The sequence below is a fragment of the Rhinoderma darwinii genome, chromosome 6, assembly GCF_050947455.1.
Source record: "Rhinoderma darwinii isolate aRhiDar2 chromosome 6, aRhiDar2.hap1, whole genome shotgun sequence".
Lineage (NCBI taxonomy): Eukaryota > Metazoa > Chordata > Amphibia > Anura > Rhinodermatidae > Rhinoderma > Rhinoderma darwinii.
The window spans coordinates 75,312,204-75,332,446 of NC_134692.1; the positions used below are offsets into that span (position 1 = coordinate 75,312,204).

The 20,243-nt window shown below is 41.0% G+C and overlaps 1 protein-coding gene across 1 annotated transcript in view; it reads left to right on the plus strand.

The window, feature by feature from the left end:
* The window catches only part of WIPI2 (WD repeat domain, phosphoinositide interacting 2), a 78,314-nt gene that overhangs the window by 49,419 nt on the left and 8,652 nt on the right, over window positions 1-20,243 (plus strand). The window contains exons 6-8 of the mRNA XM_075829964.1: window positions 4,430-4,594; window positions 10,728-10,835; window positions 18,093-18,220. Of these exons, the coding sequence (XP_075686079.1) occupies window positions 4,430-4,594; window positions 10,728-10,835; window positions 18,093-18,220 (401 nt within the window). The remainder of the gene's footprint in view (window positions 1-4,429; window positions 4,595-10,727; window positions 10,836-18,092; window positions 18,221-20,243) is intronic.

The following is a 20,243-nucleotide window of genomic DNA, read 5'->3' on the forward strand; positions in this document are numbered from 1 at the left end:
TGACATTTTATTGGAAAAAATGTCATTTTTTTCATTTCACAGGCCAATTCAAATACGTGCTGTGAAAAAACTGTGCGGTCAAAATGGTAACAACAACCATAAATGAATTCCTTGAGGGGTGTAGTTTCCAAAATGGGGTCACTATTGGGGGATTCCTATTGTTTTGGCACCTCAACACCTCTTCAAACCTGGCATGCTGCCTAAAATATATTCTAATAAAAAAAGAGGACTCAAAATGCACTAGGTGCTTCTTTGCTTCTAGGGCTTGTGTTTTAGTCCACGAGCGCAGTAGGGCCACATGTGGGACATTTCTAAAAACTGCAGAATCTGGACAATACATATTTAGTAGTGTTTCTCTGGTAAAACCTTCTGTGTTACAGAAAAAAAATGAATAAAATTGAAATTCAGCAAGAAAAATGAAATTTGCAAATTTCACCTCCACTTTGCTTTAATTCCTGTGAAATGCCTGAAGGGTTAAAAAACTTTCTAAATGCTGTTTTGAATACTTTGAGGGGTCTAGTTTTAAAAATGGGGTGTTTTATCAGGGTTTCTAATACATAGGCCCCACAAAGCCACTTCAGAACTCAAGAGGTACCTTAAAAAAAAGGCTTTTGAAATTTTCTTAAAAATATGAGAAATTGCTGTTTATGTTCTAAGCCTTGTAACGTCCAAGAAAAATAAAATAATGTTCAAAAAACGATGCCAATCTAAAGTAGACATATGGGAAATGTGAACTAGTAACTATTTTGGGTGGTATAACCGTCTGTTTTACAAGCAGATGCATTTCAATTCTGAAAAATGCAATTTTTTCAAAATGTTCTCTAAATTTTGCAATTTTTCACCAATAAACACTGAATATATCGACCAAATTTTACCACGAACATGAAGCCCAATGTGTCACGAGAAAACAATCTCAGAATCGCTTGGGTAGGTTTAAGCATTCCGACGTTATTACCACATAAAGTGAAATATGTCAGATTTGAAAAATGGGCTCTGAGCCTTAAGGCCCAAACTAGGCTGCGTCCTTAAGGGGTTAATCCATTTTTTTCTGTAACACAGGTTTTAATAGAGAAATAGAACTAAGCTTTTATTACCCAGATTCTGCAGTTTTTAGAAATATTGCATATGTGGCCCTTGTGTGTTAATGGACTGAAGCAGCGGCCTAAGGAGCACCTAGGGGATTTTGGGGCGGCCTTTTTTTTTTTTTTTAGATTGTATTTTAGTCACCATGTCAGGTTTGACGATGTCTTGTGGTACCAAAAAATACCTTATTTTGGAAACCGCACCCCACAAGGACTTTATCTAGGTGTGTAGTGAGCATTTTGGTCCCACAGGTATTTCATAGATTTTATTAGAATTGGGCTGTGAAAATGTAAAATTAAATTTTTTTCAATAAAACGTAGAATTTTTTATTTCCACAAGAATTAAAGGGGAAAAAGCACCCCAACATTTGTAAAACCATTTCTCCCGAGTACGGCAATAACCCATATGTGGTCATAAATGGCTGTTTGGACACACGGCAGGGCTCAGATGGGAAGGAGCGCCATTTGACGTTTGGAGCACAAATTTAGCTGGAATGGTTTGTGGAGGCCATGTCGCATTTACAAAGCCCCTGAGGGGCCAAAACACCGGAAACCCCCACAAGTGACCCCATTTGGGAAACTACCCCTCAAGGAAATGATGTAGGGGTATAGTGAGCATTTTTACTCCACTGTTTTTTTGCAGAAATAATTGGAATTAGGCCGTGAAAATGAATCTACATTTTATCCAATAAAATGTAGGTATAACTATATATTTTTTTTTTTATTTCCACAAGAATTAAAGCAGAAAAAGCACATTAACATTTTTAAAGCAATTCCTCCAGAGTGCAGTAATACCCCATATGCGGTCATAAACTGCTGTTTGGACACACAGTAGGGCTCAATTGAAGGAGTCATTTGGCATTTAGAATGTTTCTGGGCGTCCTGTCGCATTTGCTATTCCCTCTAGTACTAGTGCAGTGGACACTCCAAAAATTACTCCATTTGGGAAACTACACCCCTTGATGTATCATCTAAGGGTATAGTGAGAATTTTGAACCCTAAGGTTTTTTGCTGAATCAATTATAATTATGCCTTAAAAATTAATAAAAAAATTTCCAATAAGATGTAGATTTAGATAAACATTTTTCATTTTCATAGGGAATAAAGAAGAAAAAGCACCCCAACATTTATAAAGCAATGTCTCCCGAGTATGGTAATACCCAATATGCGGTTATAAACTCCTGTTTGGACATATGGGAGGGTTCAGAAGAAAAGGAGTGGTATTTGACTTTGAGCGTAGATTTTGCAGTAATGGTATGCGAATGCCATGTCACATTTGCAAAACCCCTGAAGTACAAAAAGAAAAAACCCCATTTAGAAACTACACCACTAAATGCATTTATCAAGGGGTGCAGTGAGCATTTCGACCCCACAGGTGTTTTTCAGAAATGAATACACTGTGAATGATGCAAAGGGAAAATTGCAATTTTTCCACTGATATGCCATTTCACCGCTCAAAAAGTTGTGCCCATCTTGTGCTACTGGAGAATCTTACCCCATAAATCTTCTCCCGGGAATGGCATTGCCATACATGTGGACGTAATCTGCTGTTTGGCCATACTGTAAGGCTTAGAAGGAAATTAGCGTAATTTAGTCAGTGGAATTAGCTTGGTAGTAGTTTTGTTAGGAGTTTTACTGGTATTTCAGGTTATAATGTGAGGGCATATGTAATCTGTGCGGAGTACATCAGGGTATGCTGTGGAGCAATCCGTTATGCACAGACAAGTGTCGCACTGATAAATGGTATCCTTTCTTATCCGCCTTTTTGTAACACTGCACCATTTGGGGACTTTTCCTCCTTTGCAGTTTGGGAAATTGTGCTGGGAAAGTGTTGCCCTGGTATAATATGGGCGCCCTCGCTTCCATCAGATGAGCTATGTCCCTCCCCTTCCTAGTTCCTAAATACTAGGACCCTGAAACTGAAGATATGTTCCCCTCCAGCCTGCACATCGGGCTGTTTTTTCATCACCGTATTACTAGTTCCATAAAGTTTTTTCCGTGCTAATTTTGCATATTCTGATGGCCTCGTTCACCCTAGCTGACAATGACTTTATTAAAGGAGTGGTCCCATAAATAAATATTAAAAATTATCTGTTAGACCAGGCAACGATTGTGCAAAACATATTTGCAGCTATTGGAAACGTTTGGTGAAGTTGGTTGCTGCTAAAAGAGGATCTACAGGTTATTAGATTCAAGGGTTCACTTTTTCTCCAGACACTATGGATGTTTACTCAATGTGCTCAACAATGGATATGAACAGTACATCTGTTTGTGTGTATTTAGTTTAGTTCAATTTGGTTTGTCTAAAATTGTGACTTAGGCCTTGTGCACATGACTATATTTTTGCGGTTAAATTGCGGACCTCTTCTTTTCAATTGCCCCATTTAAACAACACTGGATTACACGCATCGGTGCGGAGCCTGCAAATCCGCAGCACAAAAAGTCGGGACATGTCATTTTTTTTGGTGCGGATTCACCAATACTGGTGAATTGTTGTGGATCTGTGAGCACTGATGACACACGGATGCATAACTAGGGTTTTTTGCGGTCCGATGGACCGCAACGGACCCGTGGTTTTGCCGACCGCAGAACCGATGAGGTCATGTGCATGAGACCTTCGATAACAATTGGACTACTAATAAAATGTGGTCAATGAGGATATAATTCCAAAGGGTTCACTTACTTTTTTCGGCAAATGTGCTTGTTTTAGCGCCTCCTGGTTTTCTTTTATTTCCCTCAAAAAATGTCCAGTGCCAGTAAGAAGAAGCTGCTACTAGTGGGCCTATTCTTATTGGCTGGCCTGCACAACGCCAAAAATGACTTCGCTGTCCGTGTACGAGAGGATCCAAGAGGACACAGGAGCATGATCTAACAAACACAATTATTCTTTACATAATCCATGTGTGCCAATAGTTATATGGCAAAGTCCTTCACTACAACCGTATCCGAAAGAAAACATCAAGCGAACCTATCGTTACAAAGCTATAGATGTAGAAGTGTTAGGTCATTGAAAATACATATACTCTGTCCCCAAGACTGCTGAGTAAGTGGGGTCTACATAGTGTAATGCCAGTGCTGAGAGAAAGATAAGTTACAGTGCTGTCCTCCAGATATATTACTCTAGAAGTCCTAGTGTGTTGGCAGCGTTATGTGAATGCGATTCTTAAAATCATGTTTACTACAATGTAACATCTGGTTGCTGAAGTAACGGCATACCCTAAAGTAATTCACGTAAATATTTTTTATGGTTACTGAACAGTGCACACAGAATGTGGATCACAATTAAAGCTGACGAGCAGTAGACTCAAATGGATATATTCTTACGACGTATCTCTTCTGCTTTTTAGGCCTGCTGAAGAACCAACCACCTGGACGGAATACTTTGGAAAAGTTATCATGGCTTCCACTAGTTATTTGCCATCTCAAGTAACTGAAATGTTCAACCAGGGCAGAGCTTTTGCGACGGTTCGTCTGCCTTTCTGTGGTCACAGGAACATCTGTTCATTGGCAGTGTAATTTGAAATCTTCTTTCATTTGTGGTTTTAAATTATTCCTTAAACTGATTTTATTTATTTTTTTTAAATCTTTTTGTACCTATTTTGCAATCTTTAAAGCAAATTCATGCTCTCCAAATATACTGATTAAGTTAGGCCCTATTCACATGACAGAGTCTCGGTATTGGCTGTAAAAAAAATGTCCGTCTTGGCCCTCTTTTGGCGGCCGTTTTGCATCCGATCCGTGCACGCTCTGGGGCGTGTTTCCATTTCTGACTTCCGATCATTTTACGTCTGTTTTTCACTGTCTGTTTTAAACCTCATGAATTTCATTTTGTAATTTTTTTTTTTTCCGTCACAACTCACTAAAAACACCCACAGTAAGGTCACATGATCGCCAAGTCACTTATTTTCCTTGCTTTCAGAGTATAGAGAGCTTGGTTTGATCCCGTTGCGTTGCCATTAGTTTCTGGGGGTTTTCTGCTATATTTGACTTGCTAGCATGAGCTCACAGCCATTGAACCATGTACTGCAGCTTTGGCTGATTAATCAGCAATTCGGACATCAGCCGAAGATGTTGAACGAAAAGAGGGTTCAGAAGGTGACAGGGCTCTAGGGAGCAGGGACATGGTAGACTGCAGGAGACAGGCCACTGTTTTAGCTGAGGGGGGACAGAAGTTGGAGAAAAGGTCTCTGTGTGGTCATAATGTGCCTGGGGCTCTATGAGGGTGTTGGAAAGGGAATACAAAAGGTGGCAGGGAGGGCCCAAAGTGGTAGGTGTATTATGGCTAACAGAAAGTGGCAGGGGGGTCTCATGGGTTGCAGGGGACACAGAAGAGGATTTTGAAATTTATTTGTGGTGGGGGGCACAGATGGTGACAGAGGCTCTGTGGGAGGAGGGGGGAGAGGGGCATAGGAGGAGGCAAAGGTAAAGTGGGGGCCAGGGGGGAGAGTTTAGGTGAAAGCAGGGCCGTATTTAGAGTTGATGCTGCCCTAGGCAGTTTTTGTGCCAATCCCCCCCCCCCCCACCCCCCCTATAACTCCAGAAGTTATGGAAACAGCATAGCTTGCTGACATTGCGGCTCCAGCGATGGACCTAGGAAAGGTAAGTATAATAATTGCTTTACTGTTTTGTGTGTTACAAATTATATTTTTGGGTGTTTTTTTATTTACAGGTTTGGTTGTTGGACTACTTCGGATTCAAAGCCTACTTCAATGATGGTGTGTTTTTTTTTTTTTTCAATAAAATGGTTAACGAGGGTTGTGTGTGTTTTTTGTTTTGTTGTTTTTTTTATTTCAATAAAATATTTTTTCTACGTGTCTTGTGTGTTTTTTAGCTAAATTACTACTGCCTTAGTAATGGCCACTGTCTGATGGACAGTGTCCATTACGGAGGAGGGGCTTAGTGTTAGCTGGTGAAAAGGCTAAAACTAACCCCCCATTATTACCCCAATACCTAATGGCACCAGGGGTACCTGGAAGAGCCGGGTACGATCCAGTATCAGACCATCTGTAGAGAGGGCACGACCCTGGGGTGGCTGCAGGCTGGTATTATTAGGCTGGGAAAGCCCAAAAACCGTGGCCTTTCCCACCCTAGTAATGCTACCCAGCTGCTGCTATGTTGTATCTGGCTAGTTATGAAAAATTGGGGGTACCACACATGGTTTTTTCTAATTATAAATTTATTTAAACAAAAAAACAAAAACTGTGGGGTCCACACCATTTTTCATAACCAGCTAGATACAACATTACAGCAGCAGGCTAGCAGTACCAGGATCGGAAAGGCCACGGTTTTTAGGCTTTCCCAGCTTGCGGCCGCCCCAGTGCCCACTATCACTACAGATGGTCGGGTACTGGATCGTACCCTGCTCTTCCCGGTACCCCTAGTGGCGGTCGGGGGAATAAAGAGGGGGTTAGTGTAAGCCTTTTCACCAGCGAACACTAAGCCCCGCCTTAGTAATGGATGCTTTCAATCAGATAGCGGCCATTAATAATGCAGTAGTAATATAGTTAACAAAAAAAGACCCGTAGAAAAAATAAATGTTTTATTGAAGTAAAAAAAATACCCACACAACAGTCGTTAAACATTTTATTGAAAAAAACAGTCATCGAAGTAGTCCTTTAATCTGAAGTAGTCCAACAACCAAACCTGTAAAAAAAACACAAAAAAAAGTGAAGTGATTATTATACTTCCTTTTCCTGGGTCCAGTGCTGGAGCGATGGGAAACTCCTGATGTCACTGCCCATATATGGATAGTGACGTTAGGAGCAGTGCTGGAGTCCCCGAACAAAGCGCTAGTAGAGGCTCTGCCCCAGGACTTCAGTCCAGGTAGAGCTCCTGATGTTACTGTCCATATATGGACAGTGATGTCAGGGGCTTTCCCAGCGTCTGAAACCCCAGGTATATGGAAAGTGACGTTAGGAGCATTACTGGAGTCCCCGGACAGAGCGCTAGCTGATTTTAGAGAACTCCTGACGTCACTGTCCATATATGGACAGTGACGTCAGGAGTAGTGCTGGAGCCCCAGGGTAGAGTACTAGCTGATGCTCTGCCCTTGGGCTCCAGCGCTAGGGAATCTACTGAAGTCACTGTTCAAATATGGACAGTGACATCAGGATCTTCCACAGCGACGGATTCCTGGGCAGAGCGCTAGCGGATTCTCTGCTCTGGGAGTCCTTCAGCGATGGGAAATCCCTGACCTCATTGTACATATATGGACAGTAATGTCCGGAGCATTACTGCAGTTCCCGGGCAGAGCACTAGCTGATTCTCTGTTCAGGGACTCCAGTTCTGGGAAAAGTGAAGTCCGGAGCAGTGATGGAGTCCCTGGGCAAAGTGCCAGCTGGTTCTCTGCCCTGGGGCTCCAGCGCTAGGCAAGCTCCTGATGTCACTGTCCAAATATGGATAGTGATGTCAGGAACGTCCACAGTCACTGAGTCCTTGGCAGAGCGCTAGCTGATGCTCTACTCTGGTACTCAAGCGATCAGAAACGCCTGACATAGACCGTGACATCAGGAGCAGTGCAGGAGTCCCCGGGCAGAGCGCTAGCTGATGCTCTGCTCGGGGACTCCAGTGCCAGACAGTTCCTGACATCCCTGTCCATATATGAGCAGTGACTTCAGGGGCTTTCCTAGCGCTGGAGCCTCAGGGCAGAGCGCCAGCTAATGCTCTGCTCGGGGACTCCAGGGCCAGGAAACTCCTGACGTCTGTCCATATGTGGACAGCGACTTCAGGAGCTTTCCTGATAAACAAAGAAATGGGATGGGCACGACAAAATATGTAAAAAGGTGCTTGGAGTGCTGATTCAACAAATGTGTAACAATTACACAAAAATTAGAGGAAAGACAAATGCTACTAAAGTCGCACATCCAAAACAATTTAAGTTACTTTATTATAATATACATGAAAAATGTACAAACCGTTGGCACAGCAGTACTCACAAGGGAAAAACATCTAAAAGCAATTAAAAACTAAGAAAAGAGCGCACACGTCCCTAGCCTAAATAAATGCCAAAGGTATCCCCACTATTGCCCTATTAGAATTTAAACAGAAGAAATGTCACTTAAAAGAAAGGATATCTGTAAAAAAATCTGCATTTGAATGACTGAACATTCAATGTCAAATATAGAATGCAAAGACAATGCAAATAAATAATGAAATAGTATGCAAGATAGGAAAATATGCGATTACCACACCATGCTGGTTGCCTGTGAGGGCAAGAGTGGGACTGAAAACTGTAGTGTGAATATGGCCTTAAAGTCTCCCTTTGACACCAATGTTTCTTTTTTTTTTTTTTTTTAATACAATTGTCCTTTACTAATTGGTGCCACTTCCTAAATACATTTTTATTAAAAATTATTTTTACTTTTTTAGATACAGCTGCTTTGCATTCTGCATACAGAACAGCTGTATCTTGCACTGAATTCTGTATGCGTCAGGTGCATGACCTACATGGTTCAGTGACACGGGTCCAGCGTGTATCCGACGCACAGGATCGAGCTGTTAAGTATCACATCTAAGTTCATAACTTAGATGTGATCGATTACAGGTGGCTCACATGGAGAACCCGTCAGTCCTGCTGACCTGATGGATTCAGGTCTTGGCAAACGATACAACTGCTTTGTATACAGGATACAAAACATCTGTATCTCACAAAGTAAGTTATTTTTAATAAAATGTGTTAAGGAAGTTGCACCAATCACACTGCGCGTTTTTATCTAAAAGAAAAAAAACTATATCAAAGATGTACATAGGCTAAGGACACCTTTGCTGTGACATATTTTTTTTGTGTTCATTTGCACACTAAATGCAAAGTTAATCAACTTTCTAAATAGTCTTCATAAAAAATGTCCTATCATTTTGCTGCTTTAGAGTATGTGCAACTCCTGTAAATAACTGGCTGTGCATCTGCTTATAATTCAAATCCATCATTCCACTTGATGTAATCTGCTCTCCACTCTCTCATTGTTAGAGGTAGCAGCAGGTATGGCTGGACAATTAATCGTAAAAAAAAGAAACTAAATTAATCGCAGATAACAGAAGTATATTGCGCGTTGCGGGTTTTTCGTTTTGTTGCTTTTCAATTGAATCTGCGTCCTCAAGACACATACAGTTGAATCCTATAATAGACCAGAGAGCCATCAGTTCCCTGCTCCACTGTTCACTGTGTAACGCTAGCTGCTCAGTGAGACAGGCGCGATAACGTCACTGCCTCGCTCCTGTCTGTGGCAGACTTCTGCCATATTTTGGCATTTCAGGCATTCTATTGGTCCACGTTGTCCTCAATGCCAACGCATTTCTATTTTTTTTTTACCTTCAATGCCCGCGCACCATGGCGAGTGGACTGTGCCTGCCCTAATATTTACACGGATGATGGGGGTTATATACAAGGTTGATGGGGTAATAGACAGGGATGATGGGGGTCCCTGTATATTACCCCATCCATGTTTATAGTAGCCATCAGCCCTGTATATAACCCCCATCATTCATGTACATACCATTAGGACGGGCACTGTCCACTCGCTGTGGCCCGTGGGCATTGAGATTAAACAAGGAGTAAATGGGGTGGCCATTGACACCGTGGACCAATAGGATGCCTGAAACGCCTGTATATGCCAGAAGTCCAGTGGAATCTGAAAATATGCATCGAGCCACACAGACCAGAGGAGCAGAGGGATCTCCTCCACTCATCGTTGGAACTGGGTTAGAGGAGTATGTATTAAATTATTTTTATTGGGCACTATTGGTGCTGTGTGGGGGCAGCTATAGGAGCATTATACTGTGTGAAGTGCAGTGTCAGGGGGTATATTATATACAGTAGTATAGAGTAGACTTAGGGGATCTATATTAATGCAATGGCGTAGCATGCAGAAATGTGTGCGGCCTAAAATATTTTATTAATCGTAATCGAGGTAACATATTCAATTAATCGTGATTTTGATTTAGGCCATAATCACCCAACCCTAGCAGCAGGCAGTGGGTGGAGGTCGTACAGGGCAGAGTAGAGGAGAGGGGGCATCTATGTGTTCAGGAGGGGGAAAATTAAACAGGCTGAACTGTATCAGAGTGTAGATAGGGAGGAAAGCATAGGGGATTATCACACAGGCTAGTGTAGAGAGAAAGCTGTGCTGCTACTTTAGTTAGTAAAGACAGCAGCATCCTGGAGTCGCAGACCTCACATCCAGCACGTATTACTGAGAGGGACACAACCACATGAGAATAGTCTGATACTAGGAGCAATTTGTAAACTGCATATCAGTGGGTCTTAAAATAAATTAAGGAATAAAGATTGCAGCCTTAAACCTAGTGCTTTTTTTTAACTCCAGGTGATCCCTCACTTATGTAAAAATATTTTTGTTACCATGTGAAAGGTGTCCATAGCCTTTAAGTTTATATTTGTGAGGACCGGAGGCTGCCTGGTTTGAGACGTAGCAAACTGTCTGTAGCGCACTTCCTATAGCTTGTCAATGGGCGAGCCATAAAATTCTGATAAATGCCGAAGGAAGGGGCACATTGCTCAACTGAGTGCTTCTGTAACTTCGTTCTAGAGATAGAATAACACATATATAGATATATACAGTATATTAAAAACGTTTCTAAATGAGCAATACTGTAGTGTTTTTTTTTTCATGCTGAAATTTTTATATTTAGAATTCAAAAGATTCCACGACTTCTAGTTGCTGCTGCAGATGGTTACCTGTATATCTACAACCTTGACCCACAAGAGGGAGGAGAGTGCACACTAATGAAACAACACAAGTAAGAAAAAGAGGGATTCTTCGTACATAAAATTTTATTTATTTGTTTTTATGTGAAGTGAATGTTTGGTTGTTTTTTTTTTTTGTTGGCATCATTACCTCTTCTGTTGATGAACTTATAGCCCACAACAAAAATGTATGAAACATCTCTTCATATTGTACTAAAGTGTAGCCGTTCATACCAGGCAGTAGCTGCTTAGGCCAGAAGAATCACAGAATGCATCAAGGGCCATAAATACAAATAATGAAATTGGGCGTATGGTACCCATGTTAAACTGTCCGTATCCTAAATTTAACACCAGGACACCTTGCGGCTTTACTTAGAGGATAGGTCACTAGTTTATTAATGCCTTATCTCCTAACTAATCTATATTTCAATCTTCTTAGTATTTTTGTTTTCCAAAATATTATTCAAAACTTTTGCGCAGAATCAAACAACAAGAGGTCAGTGTATACACGTATAAGGGCCGGTGCACATCAGCGTTCGCTTTCCGTTCATGGGTTCCATCTGAGATTTCCATCGGGTGAACCCTTCAACGGAAAGTCAAACGGAAACCGTAGCTTCCGTTTGCATCACCATTGATGTCAATGGTGACGGAAACATTGCTAATGGTTTCCGTTTGTCACCATTCTAGCAGGTTTCCGTTTTTTGGCTGCGCAATTGATTCCGTCACAAAAACGGAAGCCTGCCAGATCGGTGACAAGCGGAAACCATTAGCAATGCTTCCGTCACCATTGAGATCAATGGTGATGCAAGCGGAAGCTAAGGTTTCCAATTGACTTTCCGTTGAGGGGTTCACCCGACGGAAAGCGAACGCTGATGTGAACCGGCCCTTATCAATATACAAAAAAATGAAATTCCAGTATTTCAGTGAACATGCAAAGTCTATATAAAGTACCGAAAGAAGTGCTAATAAGCTTATATGATTATCAAACCGTATTCTCAAGGAGTAAGAGAAGAGACAGACGACAGAGAGAGAAAAAAAAAGGGGGGGGGGGACACATACATTAGTAGTGTAAGGGTGTTTACCCATAATGTATGGTGTCTCATTTCCACTTTCACTACCTAAATCTATTTCTACAAACCCAATGGTGTTTTCCAGTGAGCCCAAACTTTATCAAATTTGGGAAAGGTGTCCGAGACGATACCTCCTAACTAATAGTGCTATGATGCTAATAACTACAGTGTCATTTTTTTACAGAAAAGTTGTTATTTGCAAAGTTATGAGCATTTTTCTAAATAGGCTATACTTGCCAAATGGGAGGTGACTCTTTATTTTTACTTTTGGTGGTGTAAGGTTTTTTGTTTGACGCTGTGTAATCGTCATACAGTTCTCCTCTTCCCAGCCCAGCAATACAGCCTGATCATATAGTATACAGCTTCCATTCCTGACAGTGTTTTGAACCAGTGATACCGCCGGTTGTTTTACAGCTAGAAATGCGATCATGGTGCCATATGAAAGATTCAAATCTCATCTTTCATATGCCACTACCAGTGTTCTAGGTGGTCCGCAGCCCGAGGTATGGCTGTTTGAAGTGATCCCCCTTCCCTCCAGCCTCAGTCTCCCAAACTATGTGAAGCAGCTTCATGCTGATAGGATAGCGTCAGAGGCTGTGAAGAGGCTCCACCTCAGGAGAATCGCTGCGGTTGACACCCACTTGTCTAGTATTCACCTCATTTGCATATTTAGAAAAAAGCTCATAACTTTTAAAATAATAGACTTTTTGGGACACAATTTTCACTGGCATTATCAGTGTGACAGATTAGCTAGGAGATTGGGCATTACTGAACTAGTGACAGATTCTCTTTAAGCTTATAGGATGGTGTAAAATTTCATTTATTATGTGAATTTAAAAGGTGTCTATATTTTTAGGAAGATTTATTATAAATCTGTATTGGAGTACTTGAGATGGTTAATGATTCAGGGATTTATTCTGATTTCAATGTAAAACAAAACAAATAATTTCAACTACCTTTTGTGGTTTGTTTTTATCTCTGGTTTAATAGAATAATAGATTAACTTTGATGGATTTATGTAATTTTGTCAACCTTTAACCCCTTAGTGTCTAAGCCTGTTTTGGCCTTGTGGACACAGCCGATTTTTGCAAATCTGACTTGTGTTACTTTATGTGGTAATAACTCCGGAATGCTTTTACCTATCCAAGCGATTCTGAGATTGTTTTCTAGTGACATGTTGTACTTTGATACTGAAAAAATTTGGTCGTTAAATTCAATATTTATTTGTAAAAAACACCAACATTTAGAGAAAATTTGCAAAAATCTGCATTTTTCTAAATTGTAATGTAATGTAATGTATCTGCTTGTAAAACATAGTAATACCACACACAATACTTACTAGTTTATATTTCCCATATGTCTACTTTATGTTTGCATCGTTTTTTGAACGACCTTTTATTTTTCTAGGACGTTACAAGGCTTAGAACTTTAGCTGCAATTTCTCGCATTTTCAAGAAAATTTCCTTAAAAATCTAATTTTTTTCTAATAAAATGTAGTTTTAGCTCAGATTTTTTCATTTTTACAACAGATAAAGGAGAAAAAACACCCCAATATTTGTAAAGCAAACTCTTCTGAGCACAGCAATACCCCATATGTCGTAATAAACTGCTGTTTGGACACATGGCGGAAGTTAGAAAGGACGGATCGCCATTTGACTTTTGGAGCTCAAGTTTTACTGGAATGGTTTGCGGCCCCATGTCACATTTGCAAAGCCACTGAGGGGCCAAAATAGTGCAAACCCGGCAAAAGTGACCCCATTTGGGAAACTATACCCCTTGTGGAATTTATCTAGCGGTATAGTGAGCATTTTGACCCCACATTTTTTTGCTGAATTATTGGGATTATGCAGTGAAAATGAAAATCTACATTCTTTCCACTAAAATGTTACATTTTTTTTCATTTTCACAAGGAATAAAGGAGAAAAAGCGCCCCAACAATTGTAAACCAATTTTTCCCAAGTACGGCAATACCCCATATGTGGTCATAAACTGCTGCTTGTATACACCGCAGGGCTCAGAATGGCAGGAGTGCTACTTGGCATGTAGATTTTGGTTGATTGTTTTTTGGGCGCCATGTCGCATTTGCAGAGCCCCTGAGGTACCCGTACAGTAGAAGCCCCTGAGAAGTGACTCCATTTTGGAAACTTTACCCTTCAGGGTAATCATCTAGGGGTGCACTGACCATTTTGACCACACAGGGTTTTTTTTTTCTATTAGAAGTGAACGCTCAGTGGATGGTGCAAAGGTTTTAGTGCACAATATTTTGTGCCACTGAAGACAAATACCTCAAACTGTTAATCGGGTTCTCCCGGTATGGCGATGCCATATATGTGGACGTAAACTGCTGCTTGGGCACGCTGCAGGGCTCAGAAGGGAGGTAGCGCCATTTGACTATTGGAGCGCAGATTTTGCTTAGTGGTAATTTTTTTGGGGTTTTTGCTGGTATTTCAGTTTATGATGTGGGGGGGCATATGTAAGCTGTGCAGTGTATATCAGGGCATAAAAAGAGGGTATAATAATTGGGTAAATAAATAATTATCCACAGATGTGTGGCCAGTGTCGCACTGAGAAATGGTGCCAGATCTTATCTGCTTTTGGACACTCTGCACATTTTGCGTCAAAATATTCTGAGAGCCAGAACTTCTTTATTTTTTCTCCACCGGAGCTGGGTGAGGGCTTATTTGTTGCGTGACAATCTGTAGATTTCATTAGTACCATTTTGGGGTACATGCGATTTTTTTGATCACTTTGTATTTCATTTTTTTGGCAAGCAAGGTGACCAAAAACCTGCAATTCTGATGTGTTTTATTATTTATTTATTTTTTACGGCGTTCGCCATGCGCTATGAATGACAATTTTACTTTATTCTGCGGGTCGGTACGATTACGGGGATACCAGATGTATATAGTTTCTCTTATGCTTTGCAGCGTCTACACGATAAAATCACTTTTGTTTCAAATAATTAATTTTTTGTGTCACCATATTCTGAGAGCCATAACTTTTTTATTTTCCGTCAAAAAAAGCTGTGGGCGGGCTTGTTTTTTGCGGGACGGGCTGCAGTTTTTAATGGTATAATTTTGGGGTACATGTAACTTTTAGATCCCTTTTTTTATTCTGTTTTGCGAGGGGTTGTGACTAACAAACAGCGATTCTGGAATAGTTTTTTATTTAATTTTTTTACGGTGTTCACCATACGGGTAAAATAGCGTGATATTTTTATAGTTTGGGTCGTTACGGACGCGGGGATACCACATGTGTACTTTATGTTTTTTGTTTTTTCCTATAATAAAAGACTTATAGGAAAAAAGGCTGTTATAGTGTTTTTTAACATGAAACTTATTTATTTTTTTTGTTTTAACTTTTTTTGTGTCCCACTAGGGAACTTGAAGACATGAAGCCCTGATCGCTATTCTAATACACTGCACTACCTACATAGGGGCCTAATAGGTTTCCGTACTAGGAAGCGATTGTTAGGCTACGATTGCCATAGCAACCATCGGAACAACCGAGGGTGCCGATGGTTGTTATTCGCAACCATAGGGTGCGATCTAATCACTTAGATGCAGCGATAGCTGCATCTAAGGGGTTAATCGGCCGGATCGGAGCCTAGCTCCGGTCCTGGCCGTTAGGGCACGATGACAGCTGTGACAAATAGCTGACACCCGCGCCCGTGGCAACCATCGTGGTTGCCGACCGGCTACAAGACACTTCGATGCATTGATCGCGTTGATCGATGCATCGAAGGGGTTAATCGGCCGGATCGGAGCCTAGCTCCGGTCCTGGCCGTTGCAGAGGGGTGTCGGACAGCTGATACCAGCGGTGATAGCGCTGGCTCAGCTTCTGAGCCGGCGCCATCACATACACACGTCATGGAGCTGTGATTGGTCAATCTGCTTTGACTGACCAATCACAGCCATCGCCGGCAGGAGACCGCCGTGAATGGTCCCCTGCCGTCTTAGGGTATGTGCACACACACTAATTACGTCCGTGATTGACGGACGTATTTCGGCCGCAAGTAGTGGACCGAACACAGTGCAGGGAGCCGGGCTCCTAGCATCATACTTATGTATATAAGTATGATACTAGGAGCCCGGCTCCCTGCACTGTGTTCGGTCCGGGTCTTCCGGCCGAAATACGTCCGTCAATTACGGACGTAATTAGTGTGTGTGCACATACCCTTACTGTGCCGGTCAACTGTCATAAACAGTTGACGGCACAGTTCTGTCACCTTGTCCTTTGACAGGGTGACAGTTTTTAGCCAGGACGCACCGGTACGTCCCGGTGCCTTAAAGCACTTCAATGCAGGACATACCGGTGCGTCCTGGTGCGTTAAGGGGTTAAAGGATTTGAAAAACAATTTAAAAAAATAAAAATAAAGCAGTGTATCCGTGTGATTGATGAAACTTTCTAATTACTTTTATTTAAAATTGTATATGTACTTGTTGTATCCTGGATACACAGCAGCTGTATCGTGTTCTGAAACCAGTATCTGTCATGTCAGCGGCACTGGCGGGTTCAGTGACAGCGGTCGAGCGGTGATCAATCACATCTAAGTACTTAAAGTGTAGCTAAACGTTTGACAAACTTCTGACATGTCATAGTGACATGTCAGAAGTTTGGATTGGTGGGGGTCCGAGCACTGAGACCCCCACCAATCGCTAGAACTAAGCAGCTGAAGCCCTCGTGCCGCTTCGTCTCTATTCGGCTTTTTCCGGAAAACCGAAGTATCGGTGTACGGACTTATAGACTTTCTATTGAGTCCATACAGAGATACATTTATTTCCGGAAATAGCCGAACAGACACGAAGCGGCACAAGGGCTTCAGCTGCTTAGTTATAGCGGTTGATGGGGGTCTCAGTGCTCGGACCCCCACCAATTCAAACTTCTGACATGTGTCTATGACATGTCAGAAGTTTGTCACACGTTTAGTTACACTTCAATGGATTTAGGTCTCAGCGCAAGATACAGCTTCTGTGTATCCAGGATACACACCAGCTGTATCTGAAAAAGTTAAAATAATTTTTAATTAAAAGTAATTACGAAGTTGCATCAAACACTCAAACTGTTTTTGGATTTATTTCTTTTTTTCGTTTCTTTTTAAAAGTCATTAAAGGCTATATACATCTTTCAAAATGATGTATGAAGCCACTATGAAGTACACATGATGAAGTACTCCGCTCAGTTTAATCCATTATCTCACGTAACCACGCTCAGACTCTCAGAATCTTACAGCCTCTTATGCATGGATCTTAAGTCAATTTCTCTATGCATACCTATGAGACGCTCAATGTGGCGCTCACAGTGGCTGAAGGGTTCTGAGAGTGTTGAGCGCGGTCACATGGGACACCAACCGTACGGGGCGGATAACACAAAATAAGTGATCGGTAAGTAAACTATATAACTACACTACTGCTTACCTTTATCTACATTACTATGGAAAGAAACAAAACCTTTTTGCTGGGAATGCTTTTTTAAATGTTGCTGCTATTCCTCCTGTTTGAGTGCAATGTCCTAACAGATGTTAGAAAACATTTTAAGTTGTATTTTGTAATTTTGGAACACTCTACTCATTTTTGCAACATGGACTTTTATCATTTTAATAATAAAATCATATTTTCCTGTCTAGTATTGACATATTTAATTGGTAAGTGATAAGCCAGAGTTGCTGAAACATTACAGCAATTAGGAACTCCAAATATATTTTATTTATATATAGAAATTGAATAATTTATTAGGTTTCAGAGGGGGAGACTTCTTTGTGCTGTACATACACATGCACACGCACACATACACACACACATCCGCTAATGATCTATTTAAATTCAGGACTGTAATTATCACAAGGGAGCATCCACTACGTCTAGAGGAGAGAAGGTTTCTACACCAACATAGAAGGGCTTTCTTTACAGTAAGAGCCATTAGACCATGGAACTTCTGCCAGACTAAGTTGTCATGATTAATTTATTGAAATCGTTTTGATATAGGCATCCAGGCCCCTGTTAAAGTAATAATATTACAAGTTATACTAGATTACTGTAGATGGTTTGTTGATCCAGGGTTTTACTCTGATTTCTAAATTTGGAGTCCGGGTGGAATTATTTTCCCTAAGATGCGGAAAATCAGCTTCTGCCTCATTGGAGTTTTTGCCACCTTCTGAATCAACTAGAGGGACTTATGTAATTTTTTTAACCTTCCAAACTGTATCATTTTGGGGTTTTATTTGTTTTATTTTTTTCACAGGTTAGATGGAAGCATGGAACCTGCCAATGAAATTTTAGAGTCTGCATCACATGATAGACCTTTTGTTTCAAAGAACTATAGTGCTACAGCGACAAAAGATACCTATTCCACATCACCAACAAGTCATGGTAAGGCACCGATTAAAAAATAAATAATAACATTGGGTAGTTCATACACAAAATTTTGTCTTTATATGTTTTACTGGGAAAGTGTCCCCTTCATCGCCTTTCAGCAGACTGTAGTTATTCTTTTCCGGCCTACAGCTGTTCCTAGTCTGTTCCCCACCCGAAATAAATGTCCACAACAAATATTAGACAGGGAAAAGTGGGATGCAACTGCAGTCTCTCCCTTGGTAGAAATAACTCTGGAGATGAATAACTGCTCGTTCATTTGACCGTTATTTAAGGTGTGTGGCCACTATAACTTTAGGAGAATTTTCTGTATGAATGTGGCAAAACAAACTCTTACTATGTATGTGACATTAACCAATCAGTTAATCAAACTTATATTTTAGTGTAAGCCTTGTCCCTCAATATCTTTGCAAAGATAATCCATTTGTGGTGCATACGAGGTGACTTTGAGGGCTGTACTCAGATCAAAGTGGTCTTCTTCGTGGGGGGCTGAGGATGGAATTCATATGTGAGAAGATCTGCTACAGATACGTCAACCCAAAGACTGACAGCTTTGTCAATGCAATCTTCTTTAAACAGTCAAATTTCTCTGGAAGTGATGTTCAACATCAAAAGGGTCTATGCCTTTTCTTTGGATGCTTGTGCGCAGCTCACAAAATCATCAATGCCCATTTATTCAAAACCTGAGAAGTCCATGTCTGTCATATTAAGCTTGATCGGATGTATGCAAGACGAAAACATTGGTCCATATCTCTAAAAATCCTGGAATCTCCTGGAAAATTCTGACTCAAGCTTTTTCATGTAGATGGAAATCTTAGCTATGCTGATCAAATGACGATTGGAAAGCTCTCTCTCAAGTGTGTGAAATAACGAAATGCCCCCTTTACATCCTCCACGTGAATTTTTAGTTTAGACGTAAATGACTTTCACGTCTCAAACAGTCCCATGACCGGCTCCTTGTGTGCAGACCTTGAGCTAATTCAAGTGTTCCTTGTCAAAAACATAAGTTTTCTGAAGCCACATGACATCCTCCAGCTCTGGGTAATGCTGGTCCTTTTCAACAAGGACTTTGATTGCATCAATGCAGTTGAACACTTTTCCACTTCTCAGCCACCTGACACTGCAGTGAAATGTGATGTCTTTGTACGCACATTCCTATTCTACAAGCATTGCTTGGAATTGCCTGTAAGTCAAGGCAGAGCGAGCTCGATGAAAATTCACAATTTTCACAACCATTGCCATCACAATGTGAAGCATCAGAATTTGACATCTTTACACAGACATTTTCCTGTTGTATAATGCAGTAGAATTTAAGAACAGGGTGCCCAATTTTGTCTTCAGGTATTAAGGCAAATCCTTTTTGCTTTCCCAATGTTGCAGGGGTGCCATTAGTGGTGATTGCCAAGATTTTTCGAGTATTAACCGCAACGCTTTGTAAAATGTTCAAGAAAGATTTTAGCCAAGTCTTAACTTTTTGTGGTGCCATAGATGAGTTTCAAACAGCACAGTTCCTCTCGTATTTCAACAGAATCGCAAAATGTGGCCACAACTGACAAACGAGGAAAATCGTTAATGTCCACGCTTTCATCTAGTGCAACGCTAAACACAGCAAACTCTTTCAGTTCAGTCACTTGCTTTGCCCTGAAGTAATTCCAGTGATAAGTCGCTCAACAGTTCTGTCTAAAACGGGCATGTCTTTAATCTTCACAATCAAACAATCCCCTGTTGCACAAAATGCTTCTTTAATGTATTATCCGTCCGTGAAGTGCTTTCCATGTTTAGCAATGCACTAAGCTATCTTGTAACTTGCAAGTGTGGCATAACTTTTACCATGGCTTAAATTTTGAACACTTGTCTGTTTATTGTACCTTGACATTTCTCGTTTGAATAATTCCGTCTACTGAACACCAGCTTGTGGGGCTGCTCACAGGAGAGAGCGGCTACTGAACACCTGCTTGGGGGGGGACTGCTCACAGGAGAGACCGGCTACTGAACACCAGCTTGTGGGGTTGCACACAGG